The 22,671-nt window shown below is 35.9% G+C and overlaps 1 protein-coding gene across 2 annotated transcripts; it reads left to right on the top strand.

Moving 5' to 3' along the window:
• Positions 1-1,891: 1,891 nt before the first annotated feature.
• LOC141617913 (structural maintenance of chromosomes protein 6B-like) lies at positions 1,892-17,451 on the top strand. Of its 2 annotated transcripts, none has more exons than XM_074435044.1 (28): positions 1,892-2,285; positions 2,399-2,504; positions 2,632-2,765; positions 3,137-3,192; positions 3,275-3,361; positions 3,611-3,931; positions 4,635-4,754; positions 5,123-5,257; positions 5,486-5,562; positions 5,660-5,735; positions 7,155-7,229; positions 7,524-7,628; positions 7,750-7,919; positions 8,005-8,107; positions 8,444-8,556; positions 8,904-9,108; positions 10,940-11,071; positions 11,192-11,306; positions 11,413-11,498; positions 12,279-12,374; positions 12,973-13,109; positions 13,189-13,291; positions 15,111-15,190; positions 15,282-15,360; positions 15,481-15,538; positions 15,920-16,017; positions 16,094-16,188; positions 17,121-17,451. In XM_074435044.1, exons 1-28 carry the CDS (start codon positions 2,135-2,137, stop codon positions 17,176-17,178), a joined length of 3,171 nt encoding a protein of 1,056 aa, XP_074291145.1. In that variant the 5' UTR covers positions 1,892-2,134; the 3' UTR covers positions 17,179-17,451. The 2 variants fall into 2 exon arrangements, with proteins under 2 accessions (XP_074291145.1, XP_074291144.1); XM_074435043.1 differs by having other exon boundaries at positions 8,005-8,134.
• Positions 17,452-22,671: the final 5,220 nt, after the last annotated feature.

Genomic DNA, 22,671 nt, shown 5'->3' with positions numbered 1-22,671 from the left:
TCGCATTTTCAATTTCATCGTTTGTGTTTGTTTTGTTCTCATTTAGAGGATATCAAGATTTGTGGTGTTGAGCTATTCAAAGGTAATATACTTCTCGACTTCATTCTCATTCCTTTTTTTTTTTCACTATTTAAGAGGAAACTTAAGTTAACAACGATAATATTGTATAAAACAAATTTCACTATTTTGTTGGTTAATTCAGACTAATTATTGAGTTCCTTTTTTTTTTATTATTATTATAGGGTCGATTCGTTATAAAAAGAAGACTATATGAAGAAGTAAAATACTAGGATAGCTTAAATAACTATATATTGGAGACTAACTACAAGATTGACGACATTAACGTGAATGACTAATAGTTTTTTTTCTTTTTTTTTTTCAAATGTATATTTTATTTTGGTATTTGTTTGTTTTTTTTTCCATCATTTTACCTTCGAAAAAATAGCAATATTCACCTACTTTGGCTTATTTAATTTATCGACTTTGATCTTTATGTTAACATGTAAATGTCCGTAATCTTAGTACGCAACCAATGATGAATTATTCATAAGGTGAGCTTACTATATGTTTTGATATTTTATAAAATTTCAATTAATAAAAATACTAAAAACCAGGGGCGTCTCAAAACCGTCTGAGGCCCGGTGCGAAAATAGAAAATGAGGCCCTATAAATTACACTCGAAACTTTATAAAAATAATGAACATACTGTCAATAAAACTTGTAAATTTAATTACGAAAACCTTCGACAAAATACATCATAAATAATTCAGTGAAATCAACCAGTATCTACAGAATTATGATAATTCTAAAGTAAATCTAACTACTCGCAATTATTTTGATTAACACAATTAATCCAAAATGAGTGAAAATAGAAGGAGATATGCCTGAAAACTGAAAGTATGCCTAATTACTTTAGGCGTGAAGATGTTATCACTGCAATTTAAAGGTCATGTGGTCAACGTTGCAACAGTGGAGGAGCAGATTTCAGTCCGACTCCATGCCATCACTAAATTTTCCAGACCCATATAAAGAATTAACCAAATTAATTACTTGTATGAATTACAAACTAAATTTTGGTTTGATCCATCTGATAAAGAATCGACCAAAATTATAATGAATTAACCCGAATAATCTTAAATTACTAACAATCTTAAATTACAAACGAATTAAAACTAAAATTCATAAAATTAGAGAGCAATTTCTACCTTGTCTTCAGATTATTTCGTCTTTGTAAACCTTACGACTTGAAATCGATGAACAAGATCTTTTATCCGGCGGGTAATTTGATTGAAGGGTAATTGAGAGATGAGAAGTGATGGCAAATCTCTGTCATCATATTTGTGTGAAGACTCAAAAGATATAATATATCAGAAATTTATTGGAGTTATTATTTGGGAATTAGAAGCGTGGAAATCTCAAAGGACATATTGGGAAGGAGAAAATTAAGGAGTGAATGAGTGATTTTACAAATATCTCAGTTGTAATTGTAGTTTTTCACTTTTTCTTTATTCTTTATTCTTTTTTTTTTTTTTTTTACACTGGGAAGGATTATGAACTTGGGCCAAAAATTTGGAGGCCCAGTTCGACCCCCCTGGGCTGCCCTGGGCCTTAGACGCCCCTGCTAAAAACATCAACTCAAAACAAAACATCCCGTGAATTTCACGGGCCACAAAACTAGTTTTCGTATTATAAAGGATATTTATAGAGACAGAAAATATACAACACAAAGTACTCTTGGACTCCGTAATAAATTTGACGAATAAGTTACTATATAATCATTGTACGCAAATACGAAATATTGAGTATAACTTACAAGTACTAGCGTAGAACCGTCTTACACAAGTCGATCAACCTTATTTGTGTTTCTCCTATTTTGCCTTAAAAATGTTTAGGGGAGAATTCAAAAGGTCCCCAACTTTTTGAAAGAGAACAGAAGTTCCAACTCCCAAAATGAGGTGTGTTTAGTAATCTACAACACCACATTTTTCCCGCCAAAGGGCAGCTTTACTATTCCAAGTATAATAAAACACTCTCAACTCCCAGTCTCCCACCATTATACCGCCAAATTAGGGTTTATAATCACCCAAATAAAACCCCCCAAAATTCAACTCCACCGTTAATCGACGCAATCAACATGGCCGATTTATCCGATCAGTACAATTTTTCACAGCGCGCCACCACCGCCGGCACAATTCGTCGGATAAAATTGGAGAATTTCATGTGTCACTCCAGTTTAGAGATTGAATTCGGTGACCGTGTTAATTTCATCACCGGTCAAAATGGAAGTATGTTCTTTCGATTTCTCGATTTTGACTGATTCAATTAATTGTGATTTTTTGTTTTAATAATGTTGTGCCCTAGTTTTTTCCCCAATTGAAATGATTTTTGGTGTTTGTAGGCGGGAAAAGTGCGATTTTGACTGCGTTATGTATTGCATTTGGGAGTCGAGCTAAGAGTACTAATCGTGCCGGGGCGTTGAAGGATTTTGTGAAGACAGGATGCAGGTTTTTGTTTTATGCCCTCAATTGATTGAATTTTGTTTTACATTTTTATGCGTCTATGTTATTCTGGTTTGTTTTAAGTTTCGTAAAATGTATATGAAAGTTGAGTTTGGTGTATGTCTTTGGGCAGCTATGCTTCTGTACTGGTGGAAGTTAAGAATGAAGGAGAGGACGCATTTAAAAGAGAGGTTTATGGGAGAAGCATATTTATTGAGCGCAGGATAACCGATTCGTCCACGTCAATTGCCGTGAGAGATTATCAAGGTCATTACTTTGCTGACTTTGTATAGTGTTAGTTTATTGCTCAGAATTTGTAAGTGGTAGCTACAGTTCCACAGTAGCCTTTAATTGTTAAGACTCCTGAAGAGGCTTACTGGATGTGTTTCTGCGACTCATACGTATCAGAAAATCGCTTGTTCAGTTTTATCTTTTATTTGCTCCCCTACTCCCATTTAGCATGATAACTTTTGTGATTATATTATTATTTTTAAATTCTTGATCTATGTTACACTCTTCATATTTTGTATTTTCTTGGGTGTTAATTTGAGACCCTGTGACATTGATTGTTCTTAAATGCTGTCAACTGAAATCAAGGTGGTAATGGACCTTCCTGAATATTGTGTTTTCTTGGACAGGTAGGAAGATCTCTAACAAGAAAGAAGAGGTTCGAGAACTTGTTGATCATTTTAATGTGAGTCCATCTTATACACGCCTTCTGTTATTATGAGGAAAGAATTGCATGCAGCTTTAAGTTATATGCCAAAATTTTGTAGATTGATGTTGATAATCCATGCGTCATTATGAGTCAAGACAAAAGCAGGGAATTTCTACATTCAGGAAACGCGAAAGACAAGTTTAAGGTACGAGGCTGCCTCATGGGGATTATGTTGACATTTTTGAAATTTTACTATTCTGCTCGGGCGTACCACCTACCTTTTAGTTGTACAGTTCACTTCAGCAAGCAAATTCCAGACTGTTGTGCCCTTGATTCTGCTTGCTTTACTTCTCATTACTGCTGACCTCTGCTCAGCTAGTTGGCGTAGTTGCACTGTCAACCGTCAACCGTCAACCGTCAAGCATGCTGTAATTACTGTATTACTACTTTGCAGTTCTTTTTCAAGGCAACTCTTCTTCAGCAAGTTGATGAGTTGTTAAACAAAATTGAAGACTTCTTGGAGACGGCACATGGATTTGTCCTAGAACTGGAGAAATCGATTGAGCCAGTAGTCAAGGAACTCACTGAGTTGCAAGAAAAGATTAAGAACATGGAACATATTGAAGAACTCGCAGAGAGGATCAAAGAGATGAAGTTTAAACTTGCTTGGTCATGGGTCTATAATGTAGACAGAGATATGATAAAGCAGAGGTCAATTATTGATAAAAGAAAATCACATATCTCCACATGCGAAGCGGAAATTAATCAAAGACTTGTAAGTCATGTTAATTTCAAACTTTTGGAATTCGATTCATCAATTTATCTACTTTTAAGTCTAACCTCATGGCTGATTTGTTTTCTGTCATAGTAATGTCTGTCATCTTTTACGTTTTCTTATGCTAATAGCATACTTTCATTTGCATCTGGGTGACCTTTTGTCCTAGGGACTATATTATTTATTTTCTGAGTACTGGATGTGGTGAGACAGGTTCATACAATTCATATTTAGGTTTCCGCCTCTTTTTTTAGTTCTCATGACAAGTTTGTGCCATTGCGGTTGTGTAATATTTCACCAACAATTTAGTTGTATACGACCTACTTTTTGAACAAATGAACATGATAGCTCAGGTGTCTGGTTCTATTCAGAATGTACCCTTGATTTACAAGGTGGAGAGGCACGATTTTCATGATTTTGTCCTGAGACTTCTGGGTTGTAACTTCTGTAGGATGATGATCCCCCCCCCCCACTTTCAATAACTGTGAGTTAGTTGAAAGTCTACTCTACTCCGAGAAGCTCGAGCATAAGTAATGATGTAACATTTTCTTGGCTTTCAAATGGAATTAGTGAGACAATTTTGTTCTTTTGTTTAGTTTAGCTCATTATGAACTGAAGACTATTTGTTGCAACTACAGAAAAACTCATTCAATTGTTATGGTGTGACTTTTCCTTGAAATAATGCCTAGGTCATATTTTACAGGAGAAGATCGAAGGATTAAGAAGCAGCTATGCGAATATGAAAAATCGTTATGAGCAGATGACACAAAAAAATTCAGAAGTGAAGATAAAGCAGGATGATCTACAGGAAAATCTTTCAGCTGTAAGTGACCTAAGGGTTATGCTTGGTAAAAAAAATTCATCACAGGAAATTTTTAATTTTTACCTCTGCATATTCAGCCGATTTGATGGGCCATGACTTTAAGAGCTAATGACTTTGTCTGTGTAAATTCCCACTTAAGAGATTTATAGGATTGCCACTATTCAATACTTTGGAGGGATTAAAAGGATTTTGATGCGGTAGTTTGCTCTCTATTCCATCTCAAAATGACTACTAAAGTCGTGACCTTGTTTTGAAAATGGTCTTTATTTTGTCCATCTTGTATATATACATTGAATATTATTTTTTTTTTGCAAGAAACATTGAATATAATTGCTTATGATTGAATTTCATAATCACTCTTTTTTTAGGCGACAAAGTATATGTTTGAATTAGAGGACGAACATCGTCGGAAAATGAGCGAAGTCCAGAAGTTGATGAGACATGTGAAGTCACTTGAACAAAAGATTCACGACATTGAGGAGCAAAACCTGCAGAACACTCAGGTTTTTCTTCTATTCTCTCTTGTTTACGCTTCGGTCACTTACATGTGTTTCTTCTATTCTTGATCCCCAAGACTCTAAGAGTCGGTCACTTTGATCACTGAGCAATGAACATGAAGATGATCAACTGATTCTTTGTTCATTCATAATATTTATTTCTCCCTATGCGTCAAGTTATCTGGAGGATGTGCTGCAATTTTTAATGTGATAGTTATTCTTTTCCCGCCCTAGGCTGAAGAATCGGAGATGCAATATAAACTGAAAGCACTTCTAGAGGAAGTAGATGCTGCTGATGCATTGTTGATGAGGTTCTCCATTTGTATTTCTTCTCTTTATATCTGGTAGTGACATTCTTTTAGAGCTGGCATGTCATAGCCCATAGGTAATAACTAAAAATGTTACCAGGCTGAACGAAGAGGAGAATGCTATGTCAGATAGCTTACAAGCAAAAAAGGAGGAATTGGGAAATATAGTGGATCAGGTACGTTGGACGATTCCTTTTATTATATTAATATACTACTACCTCCCTTATGTGGCCGTGACAGCATCAGGAATTTAGTATTTTTGCTTTGTTGCTGTTATGTTTGGTCCTCATTTTCCTTCGCATCCTATGGTGGTATTGTAGAAAGAAAAATCTTTTGGTTGTTAATTGTAGTTAAATTGTGGATCCATTAATAACATTGAATAATCATTGATTGATGAATTGGGTTAGCTTTTCCAAACTGCATTGTGTTTCCTATTACTCTCAATAAACACCTGACACAGTCTTAATTTGTGCACTTGTTGTGATTATAATCAGTGTCAAAAGAAACTATTGTTCCTTTGAATTGAAGTCTTGGTTCACATTCTAGTCTTCTACTCCCTCTTTTGTCTTATGATATACCTTGACACGAGCTTGCACATAAACTATAAGCCCGCCATTTTTTTCTTCCCATTCCTCTTTTTTAAAGAATGGGTATCAATTTACCCCTCCCTTTCGCCATATCCCACACATTCCCTGATTCACACCATGGCCTCTTCTTTCCTATTGACTTTCCCACATCCATCACCCATGACCTCCAACCACCACCATCTACCTACAACCACCACAAGTGACGACTCCGACCACTGAATTCCCACTGCCCATGCAACTCTGACCACCGACCACCCATAACAACCCACGAATGACATTCTCTAACCACCCATGACGCATCACAATGACCACCACACCAATACCACTTACGTTCACCCTCATAACACCCCCCATTTCCGCATGTAATACTTCGAAACCACCAGTAACCCTAGATTTGAGGGGAAACTAGAACGTCAAGCTCCGTAGGAGGAGGGCGACTTGTGCGGTGGAGGAGATGAGTGTTGGAAGTGAGGCGGTGCAAAGATTTTAATGAGTGGTCACTGTCTTAAACAAGCTTTAAGAATGATACTATGGCAAGTAAGGTGGTTGTCGGAGATGAAGAGGAACAATGTGATAATGTTTGCAGCTTTTGACGACGATGTCGTCGTTGATGGCGAAGTAGATGGAAGCGGATGTTGTGAAACGAGTTTTGGGAGATCCAGTGGAGGGAGTACAAGTAGGTCCGGTGGTTGGTGGCCTGACGAAGAGGTGGACAGGTGGTAGGCAGTTGGGTCGAATAGGAAGGAAAGAGGTAGGGAAATGAAAGAGGGTGTGGCATTTTTTTATAATCATAACCAGGTGATAAAGGACAATTTTGTAAAATTTTATTAAAAACATGACAAAAAAGGAAAGGAAGGAAAATGGGAAGAAAAGAAAAAAATTGCCAAAATGGGGAAGTGGGAAGAAATAGGAATATGGAGTGAGTATTTGATTGGATATTAAATATCTATATTGTGCTAGTTACCATACAACTTTCCTGTTAATATATTTAGATTGTGTTCTTTGTAGATTGAAGTTTATGAAAGAAAGGTGCGTGAGACAAAGGCTAATGTATCTGAACTTCAGCGACATCAGACAAACAAGGTCCGGATGGTGGTTTCTAATTTCTCCTTATGTTTTAGATACATGAAGCTATGTACATTACTTTGGATGCTTCATTTAGTTATGTTCAAGCTGGATAATCTGTATTATAAATTTTTTGAGTAGGCATGTTACATCTTACATGCCATCATGATACATATTTTTTAGGACAATGTATCAGTGTCATAGAATCTGAATGAAGCATACAGAAGTACTGTGTTCAAGTCAGAAATATTTTTCCTGCAGTCATGTTATCTGTATGAATTGTTTACTAAGTATATGTTTTGCTTGGTCAAGGTTACTGCTTATGGTGGAGAAAAAGTTATTCAGCTGCTGCGCATAATTGAGTCTCGTTATCGTGATTTTGAAAAACCGCCCATTGGTCCAATCGGAGTCCATTTGGTAAGAAATTATACTACATTCCTGTCTACTGCAGATATGTGTTGTCTCCCGTTGTAGTGAATGTAATGAGAAACAATTGTCCTTAATGGACTCCTTTTGGTGATTCTTCATTGGTTTGCAGACTTTGTCTCATGGTGACGAGTGGGCCTTTGCTGTTGAAAATGCTGTTGGGAAGCTATTAAATGCCTTCATTGTGACGAGTGTCAAAGATTCACATATACTGAGATCTTGTGCTCGTCAAGCACGTTATGATTACCTCCAGATCATTATATATGACTTCTCAATTCCAAGGTGAATATAATGTTTTTATTTTGCTAATGTAACATGTTTCATGTGGGCAGAGTTTACTGGGATTGATTCTACCTTTTTAATGCAGGTATAATATTCCACTCAATCAGCTTCCACAAACAAGCCACCCCACAACACTTTCTGTTTTGCAATCGGACAGTGCTACTGTCATAAATGTGTTGGTGGATAAGGTAATCGGATGCCCTTCTTTGTCATTGGTAAGTAGATGATCTGCATGTGAAAATTCTGTAGTCGATATTTATGCTTGTTTGATATTTTGATCTCTTTTCATATCTGCCTATTTACAGAGATGTACTTAATTTTGATGCATTTTATCCTTTTCATTTTTTTTCCTGTCGTGGATATCAATGACTTTTTCGTATGAATACTGTTTTAGTTTGTCTCTGTGTGAGTGAGAGCATGTTTGGTGAGAACATCTGACTTCATGTACTGAACTAAGAGTTGGTTTTGAACAAAAAAACTAAGAGATGTTGCTTTGGGCTTTTTGATGGGTTTGTCTTTTCCAGGGCGGTGCTGAGAGGCAAGTTCTTGTGAAGGACTACGACATAGGGAAAAATGTTGCTTTCGACAAAAGGGTTGCAAACTTGAAGGAAGTGTACACAGCAGAAGGTGTTAAAATGTAAGACTAATAAATCTCTCTAGCTTTTAGGAGCACACAAGACCATATCTTCACATCATATCATGTTGTGTGTTTTTGTTGTGCTCCCTTTTGGTTTATGGATGGTGGGTGTTCAAGGGGAACTCTGTTCCAAATTTTCCAGAATACTCTTGCAGGCTTGATTGTGAGATATAATTCCAACTGTATGCTCACACAGTTAGGAATGTCGATAGTCTTTAATCATTGCTGATAAATGCGTGGAAAGAATGTCTTATGTAGTAGATCCATCTATTGGTTGAGTCTATGTTGGACCTTTCAGCAGTTTGCCATTCCATGGTTAATTATGGATTGTGAGCTTTCCTATTCAGGTTTTCACGTGGCTCAGTTCAAACAGTTCTACCTCCTAATAAAAGGGCTAGAACAGGGCGCCTTTGTAGTTCATATGATGATCAAATCAAGGAACTTGAAAGAGAAGCAATGTACATGCGAGAGCAGTCTCAAAAAGGACGTCAACTGAAAAGAGCTGCAGAGGAGGAAGCCCAGGATCTTCACGAGAAGTTGAAAAATGTTAAGGTATTAGCCTATCTGTTCCAATTGTTTTCTAGTGTATATTTGCATGTCTGGATGCAGCTTGTTCATGATTTTGCATATTGATCATAGTAGAAAGACTGTTTGTAGAGAGCCAGTAAATATGTTCTGCAATTTAGCTTTCAATGCTGAACATTGTGTACGGAAGTAGAGAAAGAGACTGTATTAAAATGTTCCCGTTATGTTGTGTAAGCCCCTGTTACGTAGCTGAACTTTAAGTAACCATTACGTTATTTTCTCACGTGTTATATAACGCCCTACTGAAAAACGCTGATGTAGGGGTCGCATCAATTGATTAATATTCCCTTTATTTTGCCGGTCTATACGCATCGTAATATGTAATATCCGCTGTTTTGTAAAAATAAATATAGGGAAACATGTGTACTTGTAAGGTTTGTGAAAAGAGGGAATAAAAGGTAGAACATAGATTTAAGAACATTGGGATATTCAACTCTAAGTTTCATACTTTACTAAGGGAAGAAGTGACACATTTGGTAAATGTTTTTGAATTCTCGGCCGCATTGGCCGCCATCCAATATGACATCCGTGACATCCTGATAGGCTGATACAGATAGAGTTCATGACCGTCAGTCCGTCACCGCATCTGCAACCGATACCATTTTAATACGATGCTGTTGGTGTTTTCATTTCAAATGGAGCCAAAGACTCATTACTCTTTTGATTTTGAATTATGATGGAGTAAATGGCTTCACTAATGTGTCTATCCTTCTTTCTATTGTGGATTAGCCTCCTTCTGTTGCTAACACGGCTAATACCAGGGTTACTGGATTCACTTGGTTCCCTATGAATCGCGAATCGTTAGAGCAAATTTTATCGTGTCGATTACTGAAAATACACATAACACACATTCTATAAGAAGGAATCACGAATCAGTAAGAGCTTATTCATAGTGAATCCAGTAACTATGGGTAAGAGTCGTAAGACTACGTACATTCGAACCTCCTTACCCCATAATTTACGATGAGCCATTGAGGCACTTGGGTAATGTTCTTGTTTGTTGCTCTTGGTGGGCATAGTCTGCAGGCAAGAGAATGCCCAGTCTTTGATTGTAGTAGTTATTTAATATGTAAATTCAAGAATACACACCCATAGAAAAAGGTTGTTTCTTGCCGTTTTTTACAAGTACCATTCTGGTTTAATTGGTTGATGACTCAATCTTAAAGATCTAGAGAAAGACTAGAACAATCAGATCAACCTGAAATTTAGAGATTATTCAGTGCTCAGGGAACTGACTGCAGATATTTTCTTTATTGTGGTGTGTATGCTTTTCCTGTTTCCATGTCAATAGAGGGCATTTAACTCGATGTTTGTTCGGTCAACAACATACTATAAAGTGTCTCTATTGTCCTAGAAGTATTCCTTCATACTATTTCGTGTTTTGATATATGAAAATTCTTGATAGCATCCATTGCTTTCTCTTCATATGTCCGTGGATGTATATAATTGGCAACCAAATCATATAAAATGCGATTGAGATTAAATTGCTTCAATATGATCTACATTTTGTCTCTTACTTTTCACTGGGCTTGAAGTAGTTGATACTTGATAGTCAGTTAATGTATGTATGTATAACTCGAGGTTTTACAGGAAACCGTTTTTTTTTTAAGAATATCTTTACATGCAGGACTCTTATATGCCACTTGGATAGGAACTGTTTAGTTTTTTTTACGGTTTTAGACTTTTAAAGAAGTATGCGGGTATGCATATGAGAGGCCAATTATCTAGTGCTTAACATATCATGAAATTGCATTCTTTGGTTCTGAGATAAGCTGCTGCTTTTGGATGAATAATTCAGAGACGACGCCTTTCCGTGGAGAGGCAGTTGGATTCAAAAAAGTTGGCTTTTGAAGATCTGAAACGTACAATTACAGCTGAAGCTAGTGGACTTAACGCTTCATCTGCAGATGAAATTTTAGATGATATATCGGTGTGTTACCTTACCTTAGACTATTTCTTGTTTATACCCTTTGTCATGTAATTGCTAACTAAAGTACGTAGTATGTTCTTGTGTTTGACTTGGTTTACGGTTTCCATTTTCCATGACCAGAGAGTTAAAGCTGAAATACAAGGAAAGGAATCCTTGCTTGAAAAATTAGAAGTGGCAATGACTGAAGCCCGAGAAAAAGTCAGTAATCTGAAATCGTCATTGGGACTTTTGCATGGTACGCTGACATTGTTGTTTACTGTTGCTTTATTTTCCTGTCTTGTACAGTTTACTTGTCTATTTCCTGTTTTCTTTTGTGTTTCTTACCTTTGTGTAAATTTCAGAATCTGCTAATGAGGATATTGTTGCTCTCAATAAAGCTGAGGAAGAGTTTGTTGGTATTGCAAAAGAATTGGATGAGTTGGAGGCGGTTGGCAATTTTTTCCCTCTCTCTCTTTCTCATATAGGACAGTTGCCCAACTCTATTTTCGCATATTGTGATAAGAATAGAAAAAATATGCTTACAATATGATTTGTTCTTATTATTCTAGTCCCGTCACTTGGATATTTCATTAGATGTATCAAAATTTGCACGATGCAAATACTAAATCATTTTAGGGAGTGATGAAAAATATGTCACTCCTAGATGTCTAATTTTTTAGCGATATCCATGGAGATCTGTAGGTTTGTGATTGGTTAGAACAAGGATGATAGTTTTCATCTTTTTAGTTGATTAAAAAAGGAGTCTTATTGGAGGGTTGTGCTATAATAAGAGGGCAGTGCACCCTATGACGTGTCTTTTTCTTTTGTCTTCTCTAATGCATACGATGGAATTGATTTAATAATTGATAACTAAACTTTAAACTCCAACCTTGTGTGATTTCATTCTTCAAAATTTCTCTCGAACATTCCCTTCAGACCTCCTATAAAAAGTCAGTTTTGGCTAAGACAAAACAGTCAATTGAAGGTAGTTCTGACGGGGCCCTTAGAAGTTCTATGTGCAAACCTTGTCCTTTGGTGCTGTATTTTTGTTTTCTAATTTTTTAGTGATTAATACTTTCTATCCTTACTTCAAAAGACCTGCTCAAGAATTTTACATTGTTTCTTGGAATTGACTCTCTTTAACTCCTTTTTTGTTCTTCATATTCTTTCTCTAGTTATGTCTGTCATTTGTCTGCTTACTAAACTGATCTTCTGTCTCGTGTGTCAGACAAAACTGCATTATGAAAAGGTTTTAAATGAAAAGGTTTTACCTGGAATCCAGCAGGCAGAAGCAAAATTGGTGGAGCTTGAGCAAAATCGAAAGGTATAATCCAAACCCTAATTTGATTGATGCCCACTTCCAACAGAGCATGATAGTGTTGGCGTGTCGAACTGAAACTTCCTTCCATCTGCATGGAGATATTAATTGGATTTCCTGTGGACATGTATCGAAGTAAACAATTATCTAGGAATGTTGCATGCATGAAGAAATGTCATTACAATACTTAAATGCTTGTTACCGTCTGCAAATCTATGTTATCTGTAGATAACCACTTTTTTGCTTAGACAACAGGATTTCTGTTGACGATATTGCAAAACAATCATCCCTTGATTCGGTGATTCCCTTTGTTTTAAAGAATTGAGAAGCCTCCTTTAATTTTGACCTCATGCGCGCATGTGTCCTGAACTCCTTGAAAATTCCTATCTCAGCTGCAACAAAATAAAATATTTTAGTCACATAATTGCCCTAGTAGCTCTTCACATCTCCAGTCTGTTGTTTGAAAACTCAAGTGATAGTTGTACTTTATGTCTGCTTAGTGTACATGTCACACCTGTTGATGCAAGATATGTGTGCATTTTTTGGAACACTCGTAAAGTTTTGCTTTTAGCTACCTTTTCTCTACTTCGTGGACCAAATGCAGGAAAGCTATGAGAAAGCGTCTTTTATCTGCCCTGAGAGCGATGTTGAAGCATTGGGAGGGTGTAAAGAGAGTATCCCAGAGCAACTAAGTGCTCAATTGGCGAGAATGATTCAAAGGCTGGAGCGTGCAAAAGATAAGTAAGGATGTCATGGTTCGACCTGCGTTCACTTATTAATGGACATTTGTAAAACTGTTACTTATGTGCTTTTTTTATAGGTGTACGGAATCTATTGATGACCTGAGGATGTTGTATGAGCAAAAGCAGCGAAAAATTCTAAAGAAGCAGAGGACTTTTGAGAACTTCCGCGAACAATTACAGGTAACATAGATTTGCAGAAGGTTTGCCTACTCTTTTATAATGTCTCCTTGGGCTTAGTGTACCATTCATAAATCTTCATTTTAATGACCTTGTTTTTTCCCCAGAAAAGTTGTTTTAATCCATCATCTGTATAACTTGCTTTATTTGAATATATGGCTTAGTCTTTGACTTGTTTTTTTGTATTGGATCACGTTAAGTGTCCTTCCGGAAGATTTTTTCTTTTGTGATTATGGGGTCAATTCGTAAAATTACCTTGAATACAACTGTGTTGCATCTGTTAGAATGGCAAATTGCAGCAGACGTAGAATTGAAGTTTTGATTCATGGTGAAGCAAATGAATCTGGAAAGAGTTCCTCTCGTATATGGCTGTTCGATCTATAAGCTTTAAACATATATATGGTTTTAAGATAAAAGTGACTTTCAAAATTATAGCTAATACCGCCTTCAGGTTTAATTTAGAACAGCTAGTCTTGCTATAGACGGATATATCCGTCTATAGCTAAAAACAGGTCAAATAGCTTGAAAGTGGTGACATTTTGGCCCCCCCACCCCACTTGTTGCTTGTCCTATTAGGAATGTGGTATTGTATTTGGCCCGTCTTTAGTTATAGACGGATATGTGCTGTCTATAATGGGGTTTTGTGAATTTAGAAAGCTTGCAAGTCACCATAACCTAGTTTTTGCCTTTATCCAGACAGTCTTTCTAGCAAACCAACGGGGTTAAGTTTCTCATGACGGTGATGGCAGTACATTCTTTCGTTTTCAAGTTATTGTGGCATTGTCTTGAAATGCCTTCAAATTTAGTAATATATTCTATTGAACCTTGCTTTATAAAAACTTTTACCGTAATCGATCTGTGGTAGAGGGGGATTGTAATGGTTATGTGAGGACTGCTTATTTAAGAAAGTTTTTAAATGCATTGCCCCTTGTGTGTGTGTTCACAAGAATCACAATTATCACATTATATATCGGGGAGTGGTGATTGACCCCCATAAGTACATAACTTTGTGCAATTGTGAAATTAACCCCCATAACTTTCAATTGGAGTGATTAGTCCCCATAACTTACTTAATAAGTGAAATTAAACACCTTTATCAAAATCTCACGAGAAATTCAATTTATCATATCACAAAAGTAAAAATGGCTATGTTTTATGAAAAATACAAAATAAAAGTTTAAAAAAATTAATAAAAAAATAGCATAAATTAGATAAGAAAATTAAAATATTTTACGAAAATCAAACAATTTATTATTTTTATATAAAGTACAGATTTTTCAACTTCTTTTACAATTTTTGTAAAAAAAATTCAATTGTAAAATATTTTGTTAGGTAGTTGTGTTAAAATCAAAAGTCGGAATAAAATATTTTCATGACAAAAAATATAATAAATGGGTAAAAAAATATTCAAATATTTCTATTTTTCTACATTTCAAAAAAATTCAAATAAAATTGTTAATTGTTTTTTTATTCCCAAAAAATCATACCGAATTACATACGTATGTAGAAAAAATGGTTTTAGTATGTAATTATGGTTTTAGTATGTTATATGTATACATGTTGGTATAGCTGTTGGTATTTTGGTGAGATTTTGGTGATATTTTGGTGAGATGTTGTATTGGGTTTGATTGCACCTTATGTGAAACTTATGAGGCCAAATTAATCCAATTGAAAGTTGTGGGGGTTAATTTTACAATTGCACAAAGTTATGGGGGTCAATCACCACTTCCTCGCATTACACATTATATATTGCCCCTTGCTCAAGTGTTGAGCCCTAACTTGTACATTGCATTGATTTTATTGTTCAATTTATGTACTGCAGGTAGCACAAAGAGCTCTGGACTCACGAAGAGCAAAGTTCAATCGAAATGCCAGTATACTAAAACGCCTACTTACGTGGCAGTGAGGACTTTTTCATTTACAATGCTTCATTTTATGTTTGTATGACTATTTATGTAGATCGGTTCCTTATAAGCTATATTTGACCTTGTAGTTTCAATGGGCATCTAGGGAAGAAAGGGATTAGTGGCAGTATAGATGTGAAATATGAAGAGAAGACACTTTCCATTCAGGTGGAATTATCAACTTCATTGGGAAAAAGAACTTCTGTTCTGAATTCTTTTGATTTGCCATAAACCATAAGCCATTTGTCTGCAAGACTGAGCATGCTCTTTGTGCTGATGGAATAACAGGTTACCATGCCACAAGATGCGTCAAGAACTTCTATTCAGGACACCCGAGGATTGTCAGGTTTGTAACCACCTTCACAAGCTCTTTTGATTTGAGTGTTGGGGTTTCTCTTCCATCTTCTCGCAGTAGCCACTTCAACTAGCCTGTAACAATACGGACAAGATGAGTCTGTTAGTAAGAAAAAACTTTTATGTTGCTGCTGTTTAAGAGGGAAAAAGCTACTAGTTAGCTTCTTCATTTGAAACCCTTAAGTTCGTTTTACCAATACCTAGTATTATTCAACTTAGAGGTCTGAAAACCTCTTAGGCTATTACTTACCCTTTCATACTATACTTATAACTTCTCCGAAAAGCAACTTGTCAAACTTTCCTCTTTATGTTACTGTTTCTTGTAGGAAAAAAAAACCAAGATTGACTCTTTCTTTCATTTTTTTTTTATCAGGAGGGGAGCGCTCTTTCTCTACGTTGTGCTTTGCTTTAGCTCTCCATCAGATGACAGAAGCCCCTTTCCGAGCAATGGATGAATTTGATGTATTTATGGTAGGTTGAATTTGCTACTGTTTAGAACTTTGAAATAGATTGCCTTTTCTTATCCTTGTTCACCCGAACTTTTCAGGACGCTGTCAGCCGTAAAATTAGCCTGGATACCGTGGTTGACTTTGCATTAGAACAAGGATCACAGTGGATATTTATCACCCCTCATGACATCAGGTATGTGTAATTGTGCATGCCAATCATGCTTAGCCTTGCTCATGAAAATGAGTTAACCTCTACCACTTGAGCTGGCTGATATGGTGGAAAATAAATGTTGATGAAGGACCTTTTTTTATTGGGCCATTAGTAACCGTATTGGAAAGTTAGGCCAGCTGATACAACACATCTTCTGTAGAGGTTGGGAGCGGATCAGATAAACTTTCTATAGTATACATAAAACCTCACACTGTTGCTGACGTGGATGTAACGTACAATAAGAACATTATAACTTTATGATGGCAAGCAATGAAATCTCTAATAGCTATTTTTTCCTGATTAATGTTTATTAAGACTATAAAGCCAAGGAACTGCGAAGGCAACACCTGATGGGCCTATACTAAACTCAGGGTCAATATTACGGAAGAGATCAAAACCAATAAATAAACAGCTACTGAAAAAACAGAATAAAAGAACCGAAAATTAAAACTAGTGCCAGTCTGTGAAATTAAAACTAGTGCCAGTCTGTGACCTGTAATATAAACCCTTCTATAAGAATATCCAAATCCATTGATGCACTATATGTACTCAGGATTGTGAAAAACCTCTGATAACTAAGCACTATAGTTAATGACAGGATATTATATGTTGAATGTGGACAGCCATGTGTAGGTTGAATGCACAAAGGTGTCTTCTGATGAACCATGAGAAAATTTCGTAAAGAATTCCAGCAGTTTGATACTAAAATATTTAGATGTAGATAAGAAAGCAACAACCTAAGTACGTGAGTGGGTGTTCTTGTTTCTCAACTTAGCATATGAGCTAACTTGGTTGGTTAACATACGTTTCTGAAATACAGACTAGTAATTGCATGACTTTTAATCGGCATGATCAGACTTTGATATAGTTATCTAACTTATAGATCAATTGACCCATTTCCATTTCCTTTGCAGTATGGTGAAACAGGATGAACGGGTGAGAAAGCAGCAAATGGCTGCTCCGCGCTCTTAATCTCATCAGCGCTCGACGCCTTTCCTTGTGTAATTATCTGTTCTGTCGTTTTATTTTGTAATATTATATTATGCAAGTTTTTTGCTTCGGGTCACCTGATTAGCTGTGATCATGAAAAATGATCAATGTGTTCATTGTAATGCCTTCGTATGCACATACAAGACATCCTGTAATTATGTCAGCCGGTAACATGTAGAGGGTTTAATGAAAATTACTGTCTGTTACAATAACTGGTTTATGGCAGTAAAACAAACTCAAGCTCTTGCATTGCGATGAGTCATGCTCTCCCTTCAAGCCGAAGGTTATGAATATGGTTATATGGGTAGTTGCAGTTCCGACCACTGGTAAAATGTTGCTACTCCATTTTAATGGGAGTAAGCAACATTTACATCAATGTTTGTACCAACTTCCAAGTTTTTTTAAATGATGTCAAATGACTTGGCTGAAATATTCATGAACTTTCATGTACATTGGAAATTCATGTGAATAATAAAAGTTGGCTGAGTAACGAATTGCATCTCCCATGAGAAAATCCATTAGGTTTGATGTGAACATTATTTAGCAATCCAAATTATACAAGGAATACTATTTTTTATCAATTATTTTAATAAGTAACTAAAGATGTTTTGGTTTAATGATTAAAATAGAGCGTAAATAGGATTATACATCCAGTTGTACTATAAACATTGTACAACTAAGGTATAAGAATCCAAGCTTATGTATTCTTTTTGAGCTGATTTAAAGTTTATGTTTTTAATATGTAAATGTATGAGCTCGATACTTTTTACTAAAGCTCATATTCTTTAACATAAAGCTCGGATACTTTATCACAAAACTCAAATTCTACACCGTACAACATATACAACTGGTTGTATAGTCAATAAATTGAAAATAGAGATACATGAACATTAGGTTGAAAGTCTAAATGGCCCTTTTATTATACCGTCATACCCTCCACGATAGTAAATAAATTATTTGAATATGGTAGTAAAACACTAAAACATATTCTAAAATTAAAGTTGATAAGGCAATTGATTAAGCGTGTTCGGTAAAGTTGTCTGAAAAGGTAGCCGATATTTAGTAAAAAATGAGTAGTTAAATTTTTGTTATGCTACCTTATTTCTTACGCAACTCTTCCACACTAGTTAAAATGTAGTATTCATAATACCATTCCTCTACTTGGTACATTATATCAACTCTGTCAAAAATAACCATATAACCCAACTTCTTTATACTCTCACACGAGCAATGACAAAACATAAACAATGGTAATAAATATTTACACGCAGATCAACCGGTAATGGGTTCTTCTATGCCTTTCATGTTAGAATGTCGATACTTTCGCTTTTTTATGTTTAATGCAAGAATGATGCATTTGAGGACCAAAGGAATTAAATGGGCATAGTGGAGTAGGCATGAAGGAATACACGAAGCATGGCGCGAGAATCCATAAGAATGAAGGAAGAGAAGTTAAGAAGAAAACACGAAGAAAATAGCTTCTTATTACTAGTGCCTACTTTGAAGAGCCATATCTCAAGTTCTACAACTGATATCCAAGTTATTCCAACTGGAGGTGAAAGCTTATCTTTTTAGCTTTCCAACGCCGTAAAAAGTGCTTGTTTCTGACAAGTAACGAAGAAATGGCGGCCGTTTGAAGTTCAGTGCGCGAAGCAGGAACTTGGTTACTCGATCGAGCCCAAGGTGTACTCGATCGAGTAACCAAATTCCTGCTTCGCGCACTGAACTTCAAACGACCGCCATTTCTTCATTACTTGTTTCTGACAAGGTGTACTCGATCGAGTAACCAAGTACACCTTGGACTCGATCGAGTAACCAACCTAATCAATTAAAATTTGCAATGTCGAGAGTTGGGGTTCCTGAACTTTGGTGCCTCGATCGAGTAAGACCGGGTTCGATCGAGGAAGTGGTGACTCGATCGAGTACACCTTGGGCTCGATCGAGGAACCATTATTTTCTATAATTCCCGCAATTTTCCTTAAGTCGGTTATGTTTTGCTATAAATACCAAAACTCGTACCCTAGGTTATTTACGCTTAATTATGCTTTATTTTCCGTAGGTTTAGCATAGTTACTCTAAAAACTCTCTAAAATACTTAGTTTAGTTTATTTATTGTTCTTCCTTCCGGATCTAAACATTGCTATTTTACGGTATTGTTCTAATCTTTCAATAATTATTATTTCAATTACTTGTTCATCTTTTATGTTCTTAATTATGCTTTCTTATATCGTTATTGTTGTTATTGTTATTAGTATGAGTAGCTAAGCTTTTAATCTAGGGTGAAAGGGGATCTAGGTTGTTAGAAAAAGGATTATTATGAATTGATTGTTAAATTGCTTTCTATTGTTGCTCAATTATTGTTCTACTTCTAATTAGTTGATTACTGATCATAACTGATTAACTAGTATCGCATAAACTAGGATTATCACCGGCAGGGTTAAGACTAGTATAGGCCACGATAATTGAATTAGACCGACTTAATGATAACGATTGCATGTTAAGTTAGATCTAGAAAGAGACATATTAGAATCGACTAATCTTATGATTTTCAACAATATAAATTGCTCAATCAATGAATTAAATCCTACCCTTTGATGACTACCTAGTGAACCCGAATCCCTAGACTCTTTAATATTATTGTTATCCATCTTTTATTTACTTTGCAATTAGCTGTTAGAAACCAAATCAAGAAACCCCCACAATTGGTTACCTTAAGACACTCTAAACATCAATAAACTAGATAATCACCGCCTCCCTGTGGATTCGACCCTGACTTACCGCTAGCTATCTTGTTAGTAGTAGTATAGGATTTACTTTGATTAAGGCCAACGACTAAAAATAACCTTATCAAATTTGGCGTCGTTGCCGGGGAAGCAACAATTGTTCTGTTTGTTTCTGTTTATTTTTGCCTTTTGTTTCAGGGAACTTCAGTTCCTTGAGGCAATTTTATCTTTTCTTGTTGTTTTCGTGTATGCCCAGGTCTAACAGGTTAGAGATTATACCTTTTGATCCCGAGCCAGAAAAGACTTTTCGCTACAGACGAAAATTTCAAAGAGAAGTAACTCAAGTGGAAGACTTGAGTACACTTGACTACGAGCGGTATACTTTTGCAGAAGATTCGTCCTTTGAAGAGGACACTCTTATTTCTGCAGCTGTGACTTCTACAACACCAAAGATACCTATATTAGCAAGTCACTCCGAACCCACGGTTCCTTCCATTCCAAAAGGCTTCAAGCTCCCTACCGCTGATAAGGGAACTTTTGAGATCAAGCCTTCATACATAAGCCTAATAGAGAGGAATTTATTTGGAGGTAAAGCTTGAGATGTAACAACCCTAAATTTTCACAACCAAAACAATAACCTAGAGACGGAAAATTCACGGCTGTCACTCCACACTTAGCTGAAAATGCCAAGTGCAAGGTAAATATAGAGTCAACCTTTAAAACCAAAATACATATTTCAAAACTTTATCAAATAATTAAAACGTTGCAGCGGAAGACTTAAGTCTTACAAAATCTAAAACAATAAATAAAATTTAAATCCAACGATATTATAAAATTATAAATAGTTTAAGACGGAGTCTTTATTCAAAATCCTTCCACGCTCGTACTACTTCCCGGATCCAGTATGCACCCATGCAGCATCTCAATTGTACCTATCAACTGTATCCAAAGCATAAATAGGTACAGGTTCCAGTGGGTGAACGACCCAAAACATAAGGACGTCAGCAAAAGCTGAGTTTTGAGAAAATAAGAAGAAATATAATAAATTCATAGACCAATATTATAAACTTTACAAGCTCAAAAAATTAGTAAGAAAGAATTATGTTCCAAAACCAACATTATCGTAAATCCAATAACAATTCTTAAATCGTTCGAAATCCATAACTTTCACCACATGTGTGCCAAGGTCCTACCCTTGACACGGTCTAGAGGCACCACCTGTGCTTTGTTAGACTCATAAAAGTGCGCACCTCTTGCATTTGGACAGTCAGTAGCATGGAACTGCCAAAGGAGAAAGACTAACTACCTAGCGAGTGGGGGTCGGACAATCCCCACCCAAATGAACTCGGCCAAGAGTTAAATTTTCGGGACAGAATCCCAGGAGCGTCAAAGACGACCTTAAACCTTCTAGACCAGAAGAAAACCAAATTTTCCAAAGCAGCGTGGGCCGAAACCATTCCAATGAGTAATATTCAAAATTTAGAAGTGCAAGTAGAAATTCATGGATGTTAAAATATTATAGAAATAGCTTAAAAGTTAATCCGAACATGCTCTTAATTTTAAAAAGGTAAAAGTCCTTACCTCAAAAGGCGACCAACCACAGCTAAGCTTAATACAAAATTCTCTCTTCAAATCCACAAACTACAAGTATAAGAATTACCCGATCACTATACAATTCACAAACGAGACCACAACAGTCATGGCCATACACTAATTTTCGTGACATCCGTCTGAACCAAAGGTGAATCCCAATATCTCATCCAAAGAATGTGATCAAATGCAAGCTAAATTTCCACTAACATTCCACTATCAACGCCCTAATCTAGATATACAACTATGACCTAACAATCAAACTCCAATTTTGATAAAATCCAGATTTGATTATAACGAGACTCGGAATAATTGCTAACCCACAAACCTCAACAACATACTATATTGCTACGCCTTCAATAGTCTGCAATCAAGATCAAGTTACACCATAAAACTTTGTGGGCAGTAGTATATATTGTATACATATGGTAAACCCCACTATTCTATCTATCCAATTCAACTACAAGACCATCAGAAAATATAACTTCCCCATTATAGTCATACCTTACACTTCCATAATTAATCCCTTGCTCTTAAATAACATAAAACCCATTCCAAACATTATAAAAGTGATGGCCATTACAATTTCAATATAAACTTAATAAATAGTAGAACATTCGGAAAAGCGATTTGCGAAACTGAACAACGGCAATGGATGGAATAATTCCAATTGACAAAAGAAGGAATAAGGGAAAGATTAGAAATCGAGATCGGAGCGCCGATGAACCTGAGCGCGTTGCAAGACTAGAGCGAAGAAAAGAGTTCAAGATAAGAGAAGGGGGTGGAAACTGTTATAAGAATTAGGGAAAAATATAAGGGTTTTATTAGAAAAGGATGGCGCAACCGGGTTTAAGGGTTTTGATAAAATATTTCTATTCTATTATAAGTTTTTTTTAAAGAGCCTTAAGTTGGGTAAAAGTTCTCTGTCAAAGCCAATTTAATTTCAAAACCTCAAAATCAGTTTGTTTTCAACGGAGTACCCAATTTTAAGATTTTCCAATTAAAATCATGACCAAAAGTAATGAGGAAATACCCGTTTGTAAATAACTCGGAAATTGTGGGGTGTTACAGACTTCCCTCCTTAAAACAAAGCTTTGTCCTCGAAGCTTAAACTCTCCCTCATCAAGTGAACCTTCATACCTACACTCTACTGTTTACTCAC

The sequence above is a fragment of the Silene latifolia genome, chromosome X (assembly GCF_048544455.1).
Source record: "Silene latifolia isolate original U9 population chromosome X, ASM4854445v1, whole genome shotgun sequence".
Lineage (NCBI taxonomy): Eukaryota > Viridiplantae > Streptophyta > Magnoliopsida > Caryophyllales > Caryophyllaceae > Silene > Silene latifolia.
Note: the sequence above shows the minus strand (reverse complement) of the source record. Positions and strands in the feature narration are given on the sequence as shown.